The following is a 23535-nucleotide window of genomic DNA, read 5'->3' as shown; positions in this document are numbered from 1 at the left end:
GGTCTTTGGAGGTGGTCTGTGGATTGTCCTTGACTGTTCTCACCATTCTTCTTCTCTGCCTTTCTGATATTTTTCTTGGCCTGCCACTTCTGGGCTTAACAAGAACTGTACCTGTGTTCTTCCATTTCCTTACTATGTTCCTCACAGTGGAAACTGACAGGTGAAATCTCTGAGACAACTTTTTGTATCCTTCCCCTGAAAAGCTATGTTGAATAATCTTTGTTTTCAGATCATTTGAGAGTTGTTTTGAGGAGCCCATGATGCCACTCTTCATAGGAGAATCAAGTAGGAGAACTACTTGCAAGTGGCCACCTTAAATACCTTTTCTCATTATTTGATACACCTGGCTATGAAGTTCAAAGCTCAATGAGGTTACAAAACCAATTTAGTGCTTCAGGAAGTCAGTAAAAAGTAGTTAGGAGTGTTCAAGGGTGCCCATACTTTTGCACCGGTCAAATTTTGTTTAAATGCAGATTGCACATTTTCTGTTAGTACAATAAACCTCATTTGAATCGAGAAATATAACTGAGTCCATCAGTTATTAGATATATGACACTGAAATAGCTGTTGCAAAAATCAAAATTGTTATAAAGAAAAAAGGTTAACATTAATAGGGGTGCCCAAACTTTAACATATGACTGTATCTTGTGGAGACGGAGTGTCTCCTCAAGATAAATAGACATGCTGCGGTCTGGAAAGACGCACTGCATGTCCATATACACAGGGCCGCCGGATGCAGCACTGCACGCATAGTGGAGACAGGATTTCATAAAATCCCCTCCAATATGCTGTAACATTTGGATGCTGCAGCTGTACGCAGCGTCCAATCCACAGCAAATAGTGAATGTTTCCGGACCATGGAAACATACCCTAAAAGTGTGAATGGTGAGGACATGATGCAGAAGTGGAGTTTTTCCAAGACTAGACAGTGGGACTGTGTATAATGTCACTGGTGATCACTGTATTACCTGTATACTTACACTACTGTATATACAGAGCTCTTTGGTATAATGGCCCTTATGGTAATATTAGTATTGTGTTTTTGCTTTTTTAAATTAATGATCAGTATTGTAGTATCTGGTCACTATGTGGTCTGGTCATGGTGTGGTGGTATTTATCCCTTGTATGTAATATTATTTGGTCATTATATTGTGGTAATATGTGGTCCAGCCATGGTATGACAGAATTTGTTCCTTGTATGTGGTATTAGTCATTTTTAAAAATGTACCTAAAGAGTATTGAATATTTTAAGAAATGTTTAATAGAGTAGGGCCCGATCAAAAGAGTCTTCCTTGTGGTGGGGGCTTAAAAAATCGATGGCTGTATGTGATCTGGTGTTCGATGGGAACTACTAATGTGTGATTGGTGAGGACGTGATGCAGAAGTGGAGTTTTTCCAAGACTGGGCAGGGGACTGTGGAAGGTTCAAGGGGTGGAGGAGGGCCTGAGACGGAGCCTGGGCGGAGTCTCAAGGGGGCCAAAAAACTTTGCCAATATGGGGCTCCAAAATTCCTGGTGACAGCCCTGCCTGTGTGAATGCTACCTAATGTCTGATAGTAAGAAATCCATCATTGTGTGGGTTTATATAATAGTATTTATGCACTCATAGAAATATAGATATATCAATAAAAGTATCCTCTAAAGAAAGCAGCACTATACAAAACTGACATTGCAAACGAGAGCAAGCTTCAGAGTATCGACCCAGTATCCTCCATATATACATGGCCCATCCTTTGTCACACTGGAGGGATGAGAGACCCATAGATGGGTGTCTGTCAATTTGGTAGACGGCACTAAATTATAATACATATAATGGGTGAGAGATACAGACAACCATCTGGATACTAACTAGTAGTCTGCCACGAATGGCACCCATTTCTTCTTATACCAGAAACAGACTGGATAGATTCAATGTATTTGCAGTTTCCATCTGCTATGTGGCCATTGCCCTTTGTTCACATAGGTCCCTGTTCAAACAAGGTGGCTCTTCTTCCTATACTATTATTTATTACTTCCATACCATCTTTTTTATATACTAGATATATCTGTAATTCTGCTTATTTTGTCTATGTTTTAGTATTGAGAAACCAGAGCAATTGTTACACCGCTCCGCCATACTTACCCGGCCTCCGCTCCCACGCCGCAGTCGCCCTCCGCTCCCACGCCGCAGCCTCTCTCCACCCGACGGCCGCGGCGGTCACCTGAGACAGGCCCGCGACCGATGCCTTCCCTGCATGCTATGCGCATGCGCCATAGGCCGCGGCCGCGCCTCCTTCCTGCTCCTTATGCTCCGGCTGTGCCCTGACCCGGAAGCACCTTTGGACCAATGGCTGACCAGACGGGGCCATATCAGGCCGCTTCCCCCTGAGGGAGGCGCCTGATCGTTGTGTTTCCTGACACTCTGGCCTCGCTCCATCGTGCACACTCTGCTCCTGCAGTTCCTGTCTCGGCTGCTCCTCACAGCAGCTTCTCAGTCCTGCTACCCGTGTTCCTGGTTACCTACTCCAGTCCCGCCTTCAGTGTTCCTGTCGTCCTACTCCAGTCCTGCCTTGTGTTCCTGCCGTCCTACTCCAGTCCTGCCTTCAGTGTTCCTGCCGTCCTACTCCAGTCCTGTCTTCAGTGTTCCTGCCGTCCTACTCCAGTCCTGTCTTCAGTGCTCCTGCCGTCCTACTCCAGTCTCAGTCTTACTCCGGTCCATCCTGAGCCGCCCCTCTCGGTACCGGCTACCGTGGTACTCGAACCCCTGGGCCTGCTCCTAACGGTCCCTGTATAGGGGTCGGTTCCACCTGGCAGCTCGCCCGGGGTCCCTCGGTGCCACGGCCCAGAGGGTCCACTCTCGGAGCTCCCGCTCCTGACCACCCACGCTAACAGTACGATCAGGCCATGGACTCCGCCGGTACTACGGCTGCTACCCAGAAAGAGTTGCTATTCCTACGGGAGACTCAGGGGCGCATTATGTCAATCATGAAGTCGATGGACACCCGTTTGTCGGCCTTACAGGTGGCCGATCCTGGAAATGCCACTCAGCTGGCCAGTCTCCAACAGGAGCTGGGTCAGCAGCAAGATACTCAAACCCACATTTTGTCCTACATGGCCTCCTTTGATAGTCGCTTGTCGGCCCTCCAGGCTGCCGCTGCAGTGCCGACTCCTCCCCCTGCGTCTGCTGCTCCTCCGACACCCCGCCTCGCCAAGCCGCCTCGTTTCACCGGGGATCCCAAGCTCTGTAGGGGGTTCTTAAATCAGTGTAGTCTCCACTTTGAATGGCTGCCGCAGCAATATCCCTTGGACCGGGCCAAAGTGGCCTTCATCATGTCCCATCTGGAGGGAGAGGCCCTTTCTTGGGTAAACCCGCTCTGGGAACGTGACGACCCGGTCGTTTCGAGTCTCCCGGTTTTCCTGGATACGTTTCGTAAGGTTTTCGATGAGCCGGGCCGGTTAGCCTCTCTCACTGAGTCACTCTTTAACTTACACCAGGGCTCTCTCACGGTCGGACAGTACGCTATTCGCTTTCGCACTATTTCCTCTGAGCTCGGCTGGAATAACGCAGCTTTGGTGGGGGCATTCTGGCGCGGTCTTTCTAGTAAAATAAAGGATGAACTCGCTGGTCAAGATACCCCGTCCACCTTAGAGGAACTTATCTCGCTGGCTACCCGCATTGACCTGCGCTTCCTGGAGCGCGCTCGGGAGTCAGTGAGAGACAGGCGCTCCTCCAGGTCAGTTTCTCCTTTCACTCAGTCGGCCAGCTCACGTTCAGTCGGATCTTCTTCCCTCTCTTCGGGTGAGCCCATGCAGATAGATCATCTCAGGTTGGCCGAGTTACGTCAGAGAGAGAGACGGGCACAAGGTCTGTGCCTCTATTGCGGTCATTCGTCACACTATATCCGCACCTGTCCTAAGAGACAGGGAAACGACTCCACCTAGGTCAGGTAAGAGAGGCCTTCCTAGGTGATGATGATGATTCCTCTCAACCCCTTACGGTTTCTGTGCTTTTGGTTTCAGGAGGGAGGCGTGGTTCCGAGGTGGCCTACGTGGATTCGGGCTCAGCGGGTAACTTCATTCAGCCGGAAGAGGTAGACAAATACCAAATTCCTGTAGTCACTCTATCTAACCCAATTCAGATTGCCACCGTGGATGGCAAACCGCTACAGGTGACCGTCACCTTGGTCACTGAAGAGGTGGAATTGCAAATCGGAGCCTTACATCGAGAGAAGATAGCCTTTTACGTTTTACCTAAGCTCTCTCACGCCATTCTACTCGGTCTTCCATGGTTAAGGACTCATCAGCCTGTTCTCGACTGGTCTTCTGGGGAGATACTCCGCTGAGGGCACCCGTGCCAAGCTCGCTGTCTGACTCCTGTCCGCCTGGCGGCCGCTCCACGGTCACCTCCAGACCTCCCGGGTCTTCCTCCAGCTTACAGCTCCTACGCCGATGTTTTTGATAAGAAGGAAGCGGAGGTCCTCCCTCCACACCGGCCGTTTGACTGCCCAATTGAACTTGTTTCTGGTTCAACCCCCCCAAGGGGCAGAATCTACCCTCTGTCTCCCGCGGAGACCACCGCCATGTCCGGGTACGTCCGAGAGAACCTCGCCAAAGGCTTTATACGGAAATCCTCTTCGCCCGCGGGAGCTGGGTTCTTCTTCGTCAAAAAGGACGGGACTCTACGGCCATGCATTGACTATAGGGGCTTGAATGAGATTACCATCAAGAACAGGTACCCTCTTCCACTCATTCCGGAACTGTTTGACCGTCTCAGAGGGGCTCGGGTCTTTACCAAGCTGGACCTCAGAGGAGCCTACAATCTGGTCCGTATCCGCGCAGGTGACGAGTGGAAGACCGCTTTCAACACTCGAGATGGCCATTACGAGTACCTGGTCATGCCCTTCGGTCTTTGCAATGCTCCTGCAGTCTTTCAAGAGTTCGTCAACGAGATCTTCCGGGATCTCTTGTACTCCTGTGTGGTTGTGTACTTAGACGACATCCTCGTCTTCTCGCCGGACCTCTCGTCCCACAGAAAGAGTGTCCGCCTGGTGCTTCAGCGTCTTCGGGAGAACCATCTGTATGCAAAGATCGAGAAATGTCTCTTCGAACAGACCTCTCTGCCATTTCTGGGATACATTATCTCCGACGCTGGTCTAAGGATGGATCCCGAGAAGTTGTCTGCCATCCTCAAATGGCCTCGCCCCGTCGGATTAAAGGCGATACAACGATTCCTCGGGTTCGCCAACTATTACCGGCAATTTGTCTCCCACTTCTCCGCGATCACAAGACCCATTTCTGTGCTCACCCGTAAAGGGTCTACTTCCAAGGATTGGTCTCCTGAGGCAGAGGAGGCCTTTCTGTCCCTAAAACGGGCTTTCTCCACGGCTCCGGTCCTGCATCGCCCTGAGAGCGATCGACCTTTTGTACTCGAGGTGGACGCTTCCTCGACTGGTGCCGGGGCGGTGCTGTCCCAGAGAACCGCCTCCGGTCGCCTACACCCTTGTGGCTTCTTCTCGAAGGCCTTTTCTCCATCCGAGTGTAACTACTCGATCGGTGACCGGGAACTTTTGGCCATCAAGTTGGCCTTGGAGGAATGGCGCCACCTCCTGGAAGGAGCTGTCCATCCTTTTGTCATCTTCTCGGACCACAAGAATCTGGCCTATCTCCAGTCTGCCCAGAGACTAAACCCTCGCCAGGCCAGATGGTCTTTATTTTTTGCCCGATTTGATTTCGAGCTCCGATTCCGTCCCGGCAACAAGAATTCCAAAGCCGACGCCCTGTCCAGGGTCTTCCAACCACACGAATCCACGGAGGAACCGTCACATATCATTGATCCCACTAGGATCATCACCGTGGCTCCAGTGAACTGGCTTACTCCTCCGCCTGGCAAGACGCTTGTGACAGAGAATCTCAAGCAAAAGGTTCTTCTATGGGGGCACTCCTCCAAACTGGCCGGCCATGCCGGAACTAAGAAGACCCTTGACCTTATCAAACGTCACTACTGGTGGCCCTCACTTCGCCAAGATGTACTCGACTTTGTGGCTTCTTGTCCATCCTGTGCAAAGAACAAGGTGTCACGGAGATCTCCGTCTGGTTTGTTGCTTCCGTTGCCTGTCCCTACGGTTCCTTGGGAGAACATCGCCATGGATTTCATCACCGACCTACCCTGCTCTGCGGGCTGCTCAGTCATTCTGGTGGTGGTGGATCGTTTTTCCAAGATGGCTCACTTCATCCCTCTGCCCGGTCTTCCCTCAGCGCCAGAGCTGGCCGAGATCTTCATTCATCAAGTCTTCAGGCTTCATGGACTACCTCGACGCATTGTGTCTGACCGAGGGGTTCAGTTTACCTCCAAGTTCTGGCGTTCGCTTTGTAAGCTTATGAACGTTTCCCTCGACTTCTCCTCGGCCTACCATCCACAGTCCAACGGACAAGTAGAGCGTACCAACCAGACACTTACGGGATACTTACGCCACTTCTCTAACGCCCACCAGAACGATTGGGTCAACTTACTTCCCTGGGCAGAGTTCGCTTATAACAACCATGCTGGTGAGTCTTCGGCCAAGTCTCCGTTTTTCATTGTTTTTGGCAGACATCCTGGTGTCCCTCTTCCGATAACCCCTGCCTCTGAGGTACCCGCGGCCAATGCCTTGTCCTCGGAATTTTCTAAGATTTGGGCTGAGACCAACACATCACTCAAGAGATCCGCTGATCAGATGAAGAACTATGCAGACAAAAAGAGGTTGGATTCTCCTCCGTATCGTGTTGGCGACAAGGTCTGGCTCTCCTCCAAATTCGTCCGACTAAAACTGCCCTCCTACAAGTTGGGTCCACGCTACATCGGTCCGTTTGAAATTCTGGGACGTATTAACGAAGTTGCCTACAAATTGAGGTTGCCTGCTTCGCTCCGGATCCCGAACACCTTTCACGTCTCTCTCCTGAAGCCTGTGGTGCTGAATCGTTTCCATTCCTCGCTTGATCTTGGTCCTCAGCCGGTGGGTGCCGACAACGTTTTTGAAGTGCAGGACATCCTCGCTGTGAAAAGGGTTAGAGGTAGGACTTTCTTTCTCGTCCGCGGCGGTCACCTGAGACAGGCCCGCGACCGATGCCTTCCCTGCATGCTATGCGCATGCGCCATAGGCCGCGGCCGCGCCTCCTTCCTGCTCCTTATGCTCCGGCTGTGCCCTGACCCGGAAGCACCTTTGGACCAATGGCTGACCAGACGGGGCCATATCAGGCCGCTTCCCCCTGAGGGAGGCGCCTGATCGTTGTGTTTCCTGACACTCTGGCCTCGCTCCATCGTGCACACTCTGCTCCTGCAGTTCCTGTCTCGGCTGCTCCTCACAGCAGCTTCTCAGTCCTGCTACCCGTGTTCCTGGTTTCCTACTCCAGTCCTGCCTTCAGTGTTCCTGTCGTCCTACTCCAGTCCTGCCTTGTGTTCCTGCCGTCCTACTCCAGTCCTGTCTTCAGTGTTCCTGCCGTCCTACTCCAGTCCTGTCTTCAGTGCTCCTGCCGTCCTACTCCAGTCTCAGTCTTACTCCGGTCCATCCTGAGCCGCCCCTCTCGGTACCGGCTACCGTGGTACTCGAACCCCTGGGCCTGCTCCTAACGGTCCCTGTATAGGGGTCGGTTCCACCTGGCAGCTCGCCCGGGGTCCCTCGGTGCCACGGCCCAGAGGGTCCACTCTCGGAGCTCCCGCTCCTGACCACCCACGCTAACAGCAATCTTCAAATTATCTACAAGCTTATACAGCCTGTGCGGGAGTGTGAGCATTCCCCACTCCAATATGGCGGTTACATATAACTGAGTGCAGTAAACATGCACAGATTGAGGGCAGCTCCCTGATCTAATATGGCGCCACACAACTTGATGGAGAGAAGAGAGCTTGTGCAAATCAGTCAGTGCCGGGGTGTACACTGATAGCTTGGGGCCCCTGTGCCAAACAAATGTAAGGGATGCCCCTTCCTGGGATAATGTCCCCCATACTGAGACTATTCCTGGGATAGTGTGCCCCTTCCTGGGATAATGTGTTCTGTTCTCCAATACATAAAAAGAAATACTACTCGTCTTCCCCCTACGCTGCCCGGTGTTCGCTTCTACAGCCGCTGCAGTTGAGCTTCAGCATCCTCGCCATGGTGCATGATGTCAATGCCATGTGTCACCAGTCACGGGCACGCCGACGTCAGCTACCAGTCTCTGATAGGCCACTGGCATGTATTGCAGCTCATGGAGCCGGCGGGTCCCCTGCACCACAACACATTTCAGCAGAATGTGGCTCCAAGGACTTGCATCCAGCTGATATAGTTGCTGGTGCTGGCGTGCCCCCTCCACCTCTGGGCCCCTGGTGTAGTGAGTAGCTGGGATCACTGACATCACAGTTGAGCCTAGAGCACATTCTATGTATATTACTACCGTCAGCAGTTATGTGAGCAATCATTAATTATAACACTTGTGTTATCACATTATCTCTATCAAGCAATTAAGATTTTTTAATATTATATGCACAATACCTGTGAACTGGCACAGAATGAAAATCAATTATTGTTATATGCTTAATGACTCATGAGGAGATTGATATTATTGCACTGTATACATATGGGGGGCCAGCATCAGCTCTTGTGTAAGTGTCAGGGCCCTGAGCAGGCTGGGAGGCCCACTCACCATTGGGGACACCAGCACGCTATGGGGACCGGTGCCAGCACCCACAAGTTGGCCCCCCCGCTTGCTTAGGGCCCAAGTACTAGCAATACTTACCTCTCCCTGTTCATCCGCTGCAGTGTCTTCCACATCTTCTCACTCTGGGATGTTTCAGGTCAGATGGTGCGATGATGTGACTAGTGTGCTCCCTCTTCTCTGAACAGTCAGTGCAAAAAGCCGGACGACTGCGACGCTGAGGAGTCTGGAGCAGAGCAGCGGCCGGCGAGGAGAGGTGAGCATTTCATTTTTTTTTTTTTTTTTTTTTTACGCTTGGCGCAATATATTGGACTCATCATGTACTGGAGCATTGTATGGGGCCCATCATATACTGGAGCATTATATGGGGTCCACGATCCTGTATGGAGAGCTATGTGGAGCCCATAATACCGGAGCCCAAAACCGGAACTGCTGCAACCTACTGTCTCCTTCCCCACCATTCTGTAGCATGTAAGCCCGAAAGAGCAGGGTCCTCTCCCCTCTGTATCAGTCTGTCATTGTTAGTTTACTGTAAGTGATAGCTGTAATTTGTATGTAACCCCTTCTCATATACAGCACCATGGAATCAATGGTACTATATAAATAAATAATAATACTGTATAGAGGACTAAACTGTCCGGTTTCTGAGCTAAATAGTTATTACTCATGTAATGTAAGAAGTAAGTGAAATCTTTGGCATTGTTCTATACCTATATTTCTCTGCCGTATCTGTGTATCGTGGTATGTTTTAAAGGGACCCACTGAGACCATTTCCCCAGGGCCCATGAAAACCTGGAGCCGGCCCTGTACATATCAACTATTCTTTCCTGATGTATATTGATTGATCACTGATTATAGAGTGTATCCTATATGTACTGTGCTTATACTCTGTGAATGTTGATGACTTGAGAAAAGTTCACAGTTTGAAAAGCTGAAATGTCGCGCATATCTGGGTGAATAAAGACCACAGTTTATTTCACTATCTCATGCCTGGAGTGCTGCGTTTTGTTTTTTTTTGCCGTGTATCTACATCAATCTATATTCATATGGTTACATTTCTATATGAAAAACAGCTGCATACATGTGTCCATATATATATATCAGTGTATAATACACAGACTTGATTATTCTGACACAAGCATCCTGGCTGAATGTGGCATGTAATACACTGTGTACTATTTCTTGACCAAATGTGTAACTTTCCATGACCCTAATTGGATTCCCATGGAGTCCTGTAAATCTTTTTATTCGGCTTTACAGTACACTGCATTATATACTGATTCTGGGTTACACAATGATTTTGGCCATGGCACAGGTTGTGCAGCATAAAATCATTATAAGCTGCTGCTACATGACATAGCAGCAGAAATAAAGTGATTAGGGTCACAATACATCCCCTGGGTATCACGACAAGCAGATTGAAAAAAAAAAAATCAGAACTTGTCCCACCACTGCAGGGGTCGCAATGTGACCCTCCTCACCTGTATCAGAGGCATGAAGAGAAGTTTGGCAGCTTGATCTATGTTGTAACTAAACATCATTTTGCTTCAGCATATGTTTACGGGATAACGTTCCTGCCATGCACGTCGATGTCAGCTGCTATCTCCACCCTGCAACACACTTGGATGCACATACACCTGACGTGGGGGTCCCCCTTCAGTATGGACCTGGTTGCACCCTCTGTAATTGCAATCATTACACCCATGAGTAATAGAGGACATGTGACAGTGCTATCACCATTGTGGTGTGAGGTGTAGTGATCGGTGCTGCACTGCCACAGATGGAAGCACAGGATCACTACTCAGTCAGTTTCAGTGCTGGAATGAATGATAGTATCTGCCCCAGCACTAATCTTAAAAGCCAATGATTGTGTAGTGCGTGGGAAGAGGGCAGCGCTGGATGAGAGTTTAGGGAAAAAAGGAGAGCATTTTGCCTAGTGTGGGGAGCAGCATGTAATCAAACTCTGTGCAGGCAATAAAGTGAAATTCAAGGTGTCATAAATTCAATAGAGGTGAAACTAGCTTTATTAAAACATTAGAATGTTATTTTTAGCTGGTATATCTCTGGCTGGTATATCTCTGGCTGGTATATCTCTGGCTGGTATATCTCTGGCTGGTATATCTCTGGCTGCTGCTGGCGGTATATCTCTGGCTGCTGCTGGCGGTATATCTCTGGCTGCTGCTGGCGGTATATCTCTGGCTGCTGCTGGCGGTATATCTCTGGCTGCTGCTGGCGGTATATCTCTGGCTGCTGCTGGCGGTATATCTCTGGCTGCTGCTGGCGGTATATCTCTGGCTGCTGCTGGCGGTATATCTCTGGCTGCTGCTGGCGGTATATCTCTGGCTGCTGCTGGCAGTATATCTCTGGCTGCTGCTGGCGGTATATCTCTGGCTGCTGCTGGCAGTATATCTCTGGCTGCTGCTGGCAGTATATCTCTGGCTGCTGCTGGCAGTATATCTCTGGCTGCTGCTGGCAGTATATCTCTGGCTGCTGCTGGCAGTATATCTCTGGCTGCTGCTGGCAGTATATCTCTGGCTGCTGCTGGCAGTATATCTCTGGCTTCCTATATAGAGTGGGGATATAACAAACAATTTTAAAGCGCATTCCAGCTACAAGATATTGATATGCTATCCTCAGGACCTACAGTATATCACAAAAGTGAGTGCACTCCACACATTTTTGTAAATACTTTGTTTTCATGGGACAACAATGTGTCAAATCTTCAAAGTAAAGTAGTACAGCTTGTATAAATGTGGCATTTCCTTTACATAACTCAACACGCAGCCATTAGTATCTAAATCGCTTTCAACAAAACTGAGTACGCCCCTAAGTGAAATGGCTAAGTTGTTCCTAGTTTAGTATTTTCCCTCCCCTGTTTCACGTAACTCATTAGTGTTACAAGATCTCAGGTGTGAATGGGTGGCAGGTGGGTTAAATTTGGTGTTATCGCTCTCACACATTCTCATACTGGTAAATGGAAGTTCAACCTGGCTCCTCAGGGCAAAGAAACTCTCTGAGGATCTGGAAAAATCAATTGTTGCTCTACTAAAAGATGGCCTAAGCTGTAAGAAGATTGCCAACAACTTGAAACTGAGCTGCAGCATCGTGGGCAAAACCATACAGTAGTTTAACAAGACAGGTTCCACTGAGAACTGTCCTCGCCATAGTTGAACAAACGAGTTGAGTACATGTGCTCAACATCATATCCAGAAGTTGTCCTTTCAAAATAGACGTATTAGTGCTGCCAGCATTACTGCAGAGGTTACAGGAGTGGTGGGTCAGCCTGTCAGTGCTCAAACCATATGACGCACACTGCATCAAATTCGTCTGCATGGCTGTCATCTCATAAAGAAGCCTCTTCTAAAGATAATGCACAAGAAAGCCTGCAAACACTGCTAAAGACAAGCAGACTAAGAGCATGGATTACTGGAATTAAGTCCTGTGGGCTGAGACCAACATAAACATATTTGGTTCAGATGGTGTCAAGTGTGTGGCAGCAACCAGGTGAGGAGTACAAAGACCTACAGTCAAGCATGATGGTGGGAGTGTCATGGTTCGGGGCTGCATGAGTGCTGCCATCTGTGGGTAGCTATAGTTCACTGAGGGAACCATGGATGCCAACATGGTCTGCTTCAGTATTTCACAGTACATGATCCCCTCTCTTCAGAAACTGGGCCGCAGGGCAGTATTTCAACATGATAATTACCCCAAACACACCTCTAACATGACCACTGCCTTGCTAAAGAAACTGAGGGTAAAGGAGCTGGACTGGCCAAGCATGTCACCAGACCAAAACCCTACTGAACTTCTGCGTGGCATCTTCAAACAAAGGTGGAGGAGTGCAAGGTCTTCAACATCCACCAGCTCCGTTATGTTGTCATGGAGGAGTGGAAAAGGATTCCAGTGACAATCTGTGAAGTTCTAGTGAACTCCATGCCCAAGAGAGTAAAGGCAATGCTTGAAAATAATGGTGGCCACACAAAATATTGACACTTTGGGCACAATTTGGCCATTTTCACTTAGAGGTGTACTCACTATTGTTACCAGCGGTTTACACAATAATGGCTGTGTGTGGAGTTATTTACAGGCCACACCAAATTGACACTCTTATACAAGCTGTACCCTGACTGGCAGGGATTAGCGCAGACAACATATGCACTAGGCAGGGAAAAGTGATGAGAATATCTGCACTACGCAGACAATAGTGTGGAGAATATCTGCACTAGGCAGGGAATAGTGTGGAGAATATGTGCACTAGGCAGGGAATAGTGCAGAGAATATATGCACTAGGCAGGGAATAGTGCAGAGAATATATGCACTAGGCATGAAATCGTGTGGAGAATATGTGCACCAGGCAGGAAAGAGTGCAGAGAATATATGCACTAGGCAAGGATTAGTGCAGAGAATATATGCACTAGGCAGGGAATAGTGTGGAGAATATATGCACTAGGCAGGAAATAGTGCAAAGAATATATGCTCTAGGTAGGGATTAGTGCAGAGAATATATGCACTTGGCAGGTAATAGTGCAGAGAATATATGCACTAAGCAGGGAGTAGTGCAGAGAATATATGCTCTAGGCAGGGAATAGTGAGGAGAATATATGGACTAAGCAGGGAATAGTGCAAAGAATATATGCCCTAGGCAGGGAATAGTGTGGAGAATATGTGCACTAGGTAGGAAAGAGTGCTGAGAATATATGCACTAAGCAGGGAATAGTGCAAAGAATATATGCCCTAAGCAGGGAATAGTGTGGAGAATATATGCACTAGGCAGGAAAGAGTGCTGAGAATATATGCTCTAGGCAGGGATTAGTGCAGAGAATATATACACTTGGCAGGTAATAGTGCAGAGAATATGTGCACTAGGCAGGGATTAGTGCAGATAAAATATGCTCTAGGCAGGGAATAGTGAGGAGAATATATGCACTAAGCAGGGAATAGTGCAAAGAATATATTCAATAGGCAGGGAATAGTGTGGAGAATATATGCACCAGGAAGACAATAGTGTGGAGAATATATGCACTAAGCAGGGAATAGTACAGAGAATGTATGCAATAGGCACGAAATAGTACGGAACATATATACTGTACATTAGGCAGGGATTAGTGCACATATTCATAGCACTGTGTGAGCAAGGCCACTTACAAACCTGGATCAGTTAAACTAGTTTTGTCAGGAGGAAGGGGCCCAAATTCCAACCAACTATTGTGAGAAGCTTGTGGAACGATATCCCAAATATTTGACCTAAGTCATTCAGTTTAAGGGCAATGGTACCAAATACTAATTAAATGTATAGAAACTTTTGACTTTGCAGTAAGCAATAAAAATGCCTTAAAGGTAACCTGTCAGCAGGATTGTGCTCAGTAACCTACAGACAGTGTCAGGTCTGCACCATTAGGCCAGGGTCACACTAACCGATGCAAAATACGGTCCGTAGTTTACATGCGTAATACGGATGAATGACCCCTAAATAGTGCTCCGTATGTCATCCGTAAGCAAGGTGTGGTTGCATATTTTGCGCATGTCTGCATCCGTATGTAATCCGTATGGCATCCGTATGCAATCCGTATGGCGAGATTTTCTCGCCGCCCTGAAAAATGGACATATAATGGAGCCCTATGACAGAGTTTCTAACAGAAACGAAATAATAGATATAGACACATAGAATGCGCATATATATATATATATATATATACACACAAGTCATTGAGACAAACATATATATATATATTTATATTTCACAGAGTTCTTCATAGCAGAATAGCCGCTAATTAAATTGCCGGCTTCTATCAAATCATTCCCCAACCCGACATGAAATGACACATGGTTTACATTCAGTAAAGCATTTCATTTCATGTTTTTTAATATGTCCCAGACTAATAATTAGATGAGGGTTTGTGTGCAAAATTTGGGAGTTGTAGTTGTTATTTAAAGGGGTTAATTCGTTGTTAAAAAATGTGCGCGCTTCCCTTTGCCCTGTAGCGGTGGCGAATGGGTTAATCTAACAAAGGGTTAAAGTCACCTTACAATGGAATGGTGTCATTAACCCTTTGTTAGATTAAACCACTCGCCACCACTATAGGGCAATGGGAAGCCCACGCATTTTTTAACAACAAATTAACCCCTTAAAATAACAACTAGAACTCCCAAATTTTGCACACAAACCCTCATCTAATTATTAGGCAGGGACATATAAAAAAACATGAAATGAAATGCTTTACTGAATGTAAACCATGTGTCATTTCATGTCGGGTTGGGGAATGATTTGATAGAAGCCGCCAATTTAATTAGCGGCTATTCTGCTATGAAGAACTCTGTGAAATATAAATATATATATATGTTTGTCACAATGACATGTATGTATGTATGTATATGTATATGTATATATATATATATATATATATATATATGTATGTATTCTATGTGTATATATCTATTCTTTCATTTCTTTATTAAACCTGTCAGTGTGAGTTTACTGTATAGCGCACTGAATTGCCGGCTTTTATAAAAGACACTGGGTGCGTATTTCTCGCAAGTCACATGTGTGGTCCGTGTGTAATCCTTTTTTTTTGCGCACCCATAGACTTGCGTTGGCGCATTACGGGCGTAGTACGCTGACAATCGCAGCATGCTGCGATTGGCACGGACCGTAGAATACGCCCGAGAAATATACGGCTGTTGGGAGCAAACCCATAGAGAATAATTTGTCCATGTGTAATGCGTGCTTTTAACGCCTCTCACTCGTCCGTACTCCTCGCCAGTGTGACCCCCGGCCTTATACTTAATAAAATGATGCCTTGGTTGATGAAATCCGTCTTGTGCTTCTTTTTGCCGTCTAGTTTGCATAGTGAATATATTAATGTGTATATTTAAAAAGACATGTCACTTCATCAAAATGGCGGCGTCTACGGGGCCTGTGCACTTGTCAGTTAGTGCCTATTATTTTGCTGTTTTTAAAATAAAAATTCACCATCAAAATGGCGCCGCTGGCTGCGCCTGCACATTGGCATCTATCGCATACCGATAGATAGTACTGCGCAAACACCTCCGCCCACCCCTTGTTACAGCCAAAAAATGTTACACTACAACAAAATGGCGCAGGAGGCGACTCTTTTATAGTAGTATCTATTGGTACACGATAGATGCAAATGCACAGGCGCAGCCGACGGTGCCATTTTGATGGTGATTTTTTTTTTTTCTTTTCAACACCACAATATAATAGGCACTAACTGACAAGTGATAATGTGCAGATGCTGGAGGCACCGCCTTTTTGATGAAGTAACATTTTTTTTTTCAAATACACACATTCATTATGCAAACTAGGGGGCAGGTCAGTGAGGGATCAGTGACCTGTCAGCAGTCTGCATTATGAATACCTATCAGAGCACCATAAACACCAACCCCGTCTTAGAGCAGAAGCATATCATAAACACAAAACTAAAAATAAGGATTAAAAAAGTACAAGACGGATTTCATCAACCAAGGTATAATTTTATTAAGTGTAACAGCACCAACCTGACTGTGTGTGTAGGTTACTCAGCACAATTCTGCTGACAGGTTCCCTTTAAAGCATTCTCTCTCTCTCTCATTATTCTGACATTTGGCAAATATTAATAATTATGGTAATTCTAATTGACCTAAAATAAGAAAAGTCTATTCTGATTTCACGTTAGATATTGAGAAAAACATGTATATGTGCCTTTGTATATAGTGTATGTAAACTTCTGGTTTCAACTGTATACTCATTTATTTATATGTAATAATTGAGCTATCAATAAATACATACATGATAAGGTATATATATATATTTATCTCTCTCTCTATATATGTGTATATATATACTGTGTGTGTGTATATATATATATATATATATATACATATATACACACTCATATTATGTATATCTATATATATGTGCGTGTATATACATCTATCGTCACGGCGCATGTGTAGATTGCCGATGAACAATGTGCAAGCGCATGTAAGAAATATACTGCGCAAGCACAGCTCCACTCTCTGACCCGGTGGGGGTCCGACTACCATTCGTCCTCCCACAGATCCTGAGAGTGGAGAGCCCACAGTGCTGGTCAGTGCCGCATCCTATTATTCCAGGTACCACAGTGCTCTCAGCCATGTCTGTATTGGGGGCAGCACTGCCTCAGTCACCTACATGGAGCGGTGGTTAGCCCCCTGTAAAGTAGGGGGTTTTAATTGAATCTTGCTGGTCACTATTGTTCTACCCAGTCAAGTTCTGATAGTTTCCCTGTAACTTAGTGTAAAGTGTAACTAAACCCCCAGTAAGTCATAGTCCACAGTGGGAGGCAGTAATTTTATAAATCACTGTGCAATCTGTGAGGTTTGCTGTTATTAGCTCAATAAATCTCAGCACTTACAGAGTCAGATGTATAATCTCCATCTCCATGATCTCCGTGCTAGCCTCTTCTTCCGGCCACTGTATGGTCTGCTCCCTATGGTACATGGAACATATATATCTCATATTGAAAGGTACAAATACCATTAATTGTTAGGATGTTCAATACCATTAGTGATCATGACAAATGTGGCTTCATTCCTCCCCTCCTCCCTCCATTCTAGGTACTTTCTTTACCAACATTTTACATTGACTACATTCCAGAGATACAAAAAATCTGTCAGCAGGTTTCTGCTGTTTAATCTGAGAACAGCATTGTGTAGGGGCAAAGATCATGATTCCAGCAAGTTGTCACTTACTGGGCTGCTTGCTGTAGTTTCAATAAAATTATTGTTTTATTAGCAGGATATTATCATTAGAGGACTAGTTGCCTCATGCCATGTAGTCCTCCTGCTCTGTATAACTCCGCCCCACCGATGATTAGCAGCTTTCTGGCAAAGTATAATTTACCTAGAAAGCTGTCAATCAGTAGTGTGGGAGGGGTTATACAGGGCTCAACATTCAGAGCACTGAGAGATCTGTACCAGAGAAAACAAGGATTTTAATAAAACTGCACCAAGAAGCCCAGTAAGTGGCACATTGCTGGAATCATTTTCTCTGTCCCTACATCATACCATTTTCAGATTATGTAGCAAAAACTTGGTTTCAGATTCCCTTTAAAGAGAATTTGTCACCAGGATTTTGCCTCCTAATCTGAGAGTAGCATAACTTAGAGCTGGAAACCTTGCTTCCAGGGATGTGTCACTTGTTGGGTTGTTTGCTGTAACCTAAACAGGAGAAAATCCATCTCAATGAACTTGTGAACAAACTTCTTCCTTTATTCACCAAAAGTGCTCAATAGAGGATAAAATAGAATCAGCGACGCAATTTACATGATATGTGACATCGACACGTCTCTGGTGAATGCGCATCCATAATCATGGAGCTGTTTGCTGTAGCTTTGATAAAATCACTCTTTTATCAGCAGAAGATTATCTCTAGAGGACTAGTAAACCTGCTGCCATGTAGTCCTCCTTATTTATGAGCTCTGCACCCACCCCTGATTGGCAGTCTTTTGCCTATGCACAGTGTACATTGAGGTGCCGATCAGTGGTGTGGGCGGAGTTATACAGGGCTCAACATTCAGAGCACTGCTAGATCTGCAGCAGATAAAATAATTTTATCAAAATTGTAAGCGGCCAAGTAATGAGAAACATTGCTGAAATTGTTGCTTTTAGATGCGGCAGCAGAAACCTGGTGATAGATTCTCTTGAAATCCTCAAATTCTGTCTGGCAGCAGCTGCCAATAGAGGATGTTTCTGTACGGGGATACCGAGAGAACTAGAAGATTATTGGCAGAAAAAGATCCCATGGCCTTTCTTGTCTTTATTATTTCCCTTTTTAAATTTACAATAGATGATTATTCCAAACATAATGAATTTAATTTAGTGGTGATTTCCTAACTATACACTGTTCATTGGGAAAACTGTCAGATGAGCTCTGAATACAGATCCCTAGAGAAGGTATACGTCCTTCCTTTCTAAGAAGCCATACTACCATAATGGCTCCTGAGTTTTCTCCTCCTACCATTGAACAAGTGAAATAATAATCCCTGTGTTGTGGCATCTTTGTGCTGTAAAGTACGATCCATGAGCGGTGCCCAATACATGGCGGCTCTCTGTGTAGACAGATATTGTGTGCAGACAGGATCTACAGGGGAACATCCCTCCCAGAATATAATGACTCAGTCATCAGAGATAAGGAGACAGCTCCATCATTATGGAATCCAGAAGGTTGGGTTATATTAGAGCGTTACATTTTTATCACTTACAAAATTGTGATCTTTTCTATATATCTGATCTTCTGTGTGGTAATTTTACATAATCCTGTGAAGTCCATCCTATAGTACAAGGAAATACATCAATGCATAGATTAGATAAGGGTTAACTAGAAGGTATGGTAACACTAGTAATTGATGGGAACTATTAAAATAGATGTTCCCACTTATTTATCCCCAATCCACAGTATAGGGAATAAGCTGCTGTTTGCTGGGGGTCCGTTCCCCGGACCCTCCAGCCAGAGATGCCCCTGTAGCATGGAGCCGAGGTGGCGCATGCGCCCCACACACTGTACAATGATGAGAAAGACTCTTACCTGCGATTTACACCTTCAGCTGAAAAAGAAACAACAGTTTGCAATTAGATTTATTGAAGTATTTAATAACAGTTGCAGCGGACGACTTATTTTTGGGTCGTATTCACACGTCTTTGTTTTTCTGCACAAACCCAAACTAATTTTCATCAGTGCGCTGCTTCCAATTTTCATCTAGTTTTAGTCCATGTGTCCATTTTTTTACCATCAGTATCTCATCCTTTTCTATTGTATGCAAAAAGAAAACCAAAACCTGATGGAAGTTTCCCAAGTTTCTCCTAGTAGTCAGTGGGTGAGTGTGATCCACAATTCGCCCCACAGCTGACATGTTACCAGCTCCATAGAATATAAGGGCCAGTAAGAATACTGGCAGCACCCCTGGTACATAGACACACATGTGACTGAGCCCTTCCTTTACAACCTGATTGTACAGAGACTTCCTTACACAATATCGGATCTGATCTGGCATCCAGGTTTCGGCTGTACAGTCCCTACTGGAGTGCAGGGGCGTTACATCAATAGCGGGGGGCCACACGACCCGTGAGTCCTGGGGAGTGGTGGCTTTGTCTCCCCATCAACCCAACCATCATCATAAATTTACCATCAGCTTCTTGTTCCACCATTCAGCCTGAGACTCGGCTCAGCAGGCGCGATAGGCAGCAATAGATCGCGCCTGCTGTAGAAAACCTTAGCCCCACACTGCACAGACCGGAGCAGGGCACTGGGGGACATGGCCAGGCATAAATGCTATAAATGCATGTGAGAAGAATGTGATACTTACATGGGATGTCAATCACTGCAGGCTGTAAAAGTAAAACAGAGAAGTGTAAAAAGTCTATGAAATATTTCATCTTCTTACATTGTCCTGTACATCACATACTCATAGGCTTCCATTACACCCGTTACACTAGACAATGAATGTGACATTATCCCACAAGATAGACTGCGCTAGTATTAATAAATCTATGAGCAGAGCGCCAGTCCGTGCCCCATGCAGCATTCATACAGTCCATAAACAGCACGCCTGCTATGTGACCCGGCATCTGCTGACAACTCAGGGCGGCATCGGCTGACAACTATAAGATATGTGGAATATATTTATACATTAGTTGTGTATTAGGAATCTCTGGAGCTGCGTCCATTCTGTACATATTTATTTGGGTTTAAAAATGGGGGTAAACTGGCATCGCTGCGTTACTACATCTGCCGTAATGTAACAAAGAGTTGTGTGTATTTCATGGCACTGCAGCCTTGCAGCGCTGGGGTCCTGGGTTCAAATCCCACCAAGGACAACATCTGCAAGGAGTTTGTATGTTCTCCCCATACTGATAGGGAAAGTAGATTGTGTGCTCCATTGGGGACAGCGATGATAATGTATGCAAAGCACTGCACAATATGTTAGCGCTATATATAAGTAAAGGTTATTATTATTATGCTACAAAGATTTAACTCTTTAAAAGAGTTGTCCACTACTTGGACAATTCCTTCTTGAACTAAATGTTTGGTCCCAATAAAATAATAAAGCTTAGACTCCCCTCCCATGCTGGTGCTGTTCCAGCAGTGTCAGCACTTGCGGTCCCCAGAGCTCTGGTGCCGTGTTGTGACACGTGGTGCTCGGCGCCCAATCAGCGCTGGCATCATTGTCCCCACCTTCGTACAGATTGAACATGAAGAGGAAGTCCGGGCTGCAGCTGATCTCAGTCTTCCTTCCAGCCCTGAGAGCCCCTCTATACTTGATACCCAGCCTTGCTGAAGCTGACAGCTGAGCGTTGGGGCCCCAAGCTGTCAGTTTTGCCTGGCAGGTTATCAAAAATACAGGGGAAGCCACACATTGTTTTTTTAATTATTTATTTAGAGAGCATGAGTCATCACTTGCTCTCAATGTTATTAGCAGCAGCTGGCGTCAGTTGATGGGAGCAGATGTCTCATCAGCCGACACCAGTGACTGGAGGTAAACTTTGTACCGCCGATCTCAGCGGTGGGTTCACGCTGTCATTTGTAGTAGTAGTGCATGGCAGACACTGGATATTCGGGCTCCCATTCAAGTGAATGGGGTCCGAGTTTTTTAACAGTTCGGCCAAACCCGCTGGACCCAAACAACCAGGGGTCCACTCATCTCTATCCATGAAAGAAAAAAGTTTTTAAAAATGTAAAAAGATAAAAATTCAAATCAACCCCCTTTCCTCCAGTTAATATTAAAGAAAGGGAAAAATAAAAGAAAAACACATATTTGGTATCAATCTGTTCAGAAAAGTCTGACCTATGAAAATATAAAATTAACTGACCTAATCTGTAGAAACTGTAAAGCATAAAAAGGAATCAAAATGCCAACGTTGCAGGTTTTTGGTTGCTACAACTCCACAAAAAAATACATAACAGCAATCAAATAATCATAACTATCTCAAAATATTATTAATACATCAGGATACCATGCAAAAAAAGAAAGTGTATAAAGAACGGACATCAGACAACAGAAATTCATTATTATATAGACGTATAGAGACAGCATTACTATCACTATTCTGAATTCCACGGCTTTTCTTATTTGGAACTTACATAGATCGGTCTTTCATTTGTGCTGAACATTCTTCTCCTAGAACCAATCGCACAATCCTGAATAGGACAAATAGAGAGGTTTCCATATAAATAGCCTAATCTCAAATGCCAACTTTATCAACAGTAAATATTACTGTAACTAATTAACAAATATAAGGTTTTCTTTCTAAAAATGTATGGGACATGAGAATTGGGAAATAGGGGAAGCTTATCACAAGAAATCGGAAACTTGTATAGCTAGGAAATGGAGAATAATAAGGGCAGGGCAGGAGCATCAGACGCGAATACTCACTCTCATCCACAACTGCAACCCTCAAAGGAGTTCCAGCAGAGCGGCTGACAATAGCTCCGATCCTGTGATGTCACAACATTCTAGAATGGCTGCAGGAGACAATCAGATCCAGTATAATCCTGTATAATAAAGTATTGGAGGATTTATAAATATATGTAAATAATGTGATACAGCAAATTATAGAAAACAGCACCCCTGCACCCCCCCCCACTCCACACACACATGAACACATGTATAAAGAAGAGTATAATCCAATTTTTTTCTTATATTGCTATTATACATATGGACATAAGTGTAGGGATACGGAATTTTATAACATGTTACTCTAAATTCATAGGCATTAATGTGGAGTTTGTCTTTTTCTCCAAGATTTTGGAGGTGTCTGTGGGGATTTTTGCCCCTTCAATCAGGATCGCATTTGTGACAGTAGACATTGATGCTGGATGGGTGGTCCTGGCTAGCAATCTCCATTCTTGTTCATCCCAAATGTGTTGGATGGGGTTGAAGTCAGGGCTCTGTCCAGCCTTAGCGGCTGTAGGTCCCTCACTGCTCCTTTGCATGGTGCTGCTCCTCTGTCCTGCACACTCAATTCAGTTCAAGCAAAATGGATGATTTGTATTTATTTCCATAGGTATAAGTCATGTATTCATGTATTGATTCAATGAATCTTTCTCAAATATGTCACAGGGTATTCCAGAGCCACGGTTATACAGGTGGTCCTGTAAGGACACTGTGCAGCGTCATATGTTATAGCACACCACATACTATTTGCACACACACACACAAGCCACACACACCATATACTAGATACACACACCATATACTAGATACACACACCACATACTATATACACACATACAAGCCACATATAACATACACACAACGTACTATATACACACAACATACCATATATACACACAAGCCACACATTATATTCACACACCACATACTATATACACACACCACATACTATATACACACAAGCCACATACTATACACACAAGCCACATACTATACACACACCACATATTATACACACACCACATACTATATACACACATACAAGCCACATATAACATACACACAACATACTATATACACAACATACCATATATACACACACAAGCCACACATTATATACTCACACCATACTATATACACACACCACATACTATACACACACCACATACTATATACACACAAGCCACATACTATACACACACACCATATACTATATACACACCACATATTATACACACACCACATACTATAAACACACATACAAGCCACATATAACATACACACAACATTCTATATACACACAACATACCATATATACACACACAAGCCACACACTATATACTCACACCATACTATATACACACACCACATACTATATACACACAAGCCACATACTATACACACACATCATATACTATATACACACCACATATTATACACACACCACATACTATATA

General features: G+C 45.3%; 1 protein-coding gene across 2 annotated transcripts; it reads right to left on the bottom strand.

Annotated features, from left to right (window-relative positions):
• Positions 1-10532: 10532 nt before the first annotated feature.
• Positions 10533-22270, bottom strand: LOC141087842 (uncharacterized). 2 transcript variants are annotated; one of them, XM_073573671.1, is made up of 7 exons: positions 22058-22270; positions 21766-21822; positions 19991-20012; positions 19213-19231; positions 18890-18958; positions 17042-17116; positions 10533-11211 (listed from the first exon to the last, which is right to left on the bottom strand). In XM_073573671.1, the coding sequence occupies exons 1-7, from the start codon at positions 22061-22063 to the stop codon at positions 10683-10685; spliced, it is 777 nt and encodes a 258-aa protein (XP_073429772.1). In that variant the 5' UTR covers positions 22064-22270; the 3' UTR covers positions 10533-10682. The 2 variants fall into 2 exon arrangements, with proteins under 2 accessions (XP_073429772.1, XP_073429773.1); XM_073573672.1 differs by lacking the exon at positions 18890-18958.
• Between the last annotated feature and the right edge of the window lie 1265 nt (positions 22271-23535).

This window comes from Dendrobates tinctorius, unplaced genomic scaffold (assembly GCF_039654945.1).
Source record: "Dendrobates tinctorius isolate UK_male_01 unplaced genomic scaffold, ASM3965494v1 ptg000035l, whole genome shotgun sequence".
Taxonomy (NCBI): Eukaryota; Metazoa; Chordata; class Amphibia; order Anura; family Dendrobatidae; genus Dendrobates; species Dendrobates tinctorius.
Note: the sequence above shows the minus strand (reverse complement) of the source record. Positions and strands in the feature narration are given on the sequence as shown.

What these genes read in the sequence shown, in the direction of transcription:
- LOC141087842 (XM_073573671.1), bottom strand. An exon ending in CAAATGAAAGACCGATCTAT is followed by an intron (nt 20,013 to 21,765) that starts GTAAGTTCCAAA and finishes TTACTTTTACAG; the next exon opens with CCTGCAGTGATTGACATCCC. An exon ending in ATAGAAAAGATCACAATTTT is followed by an intron (nt 17,117 to 18,889) that starts GTAAGTGATAAA and finishes CATGTACCATAG; the next exon opens with GGAGCAGACCATACAGTGGC.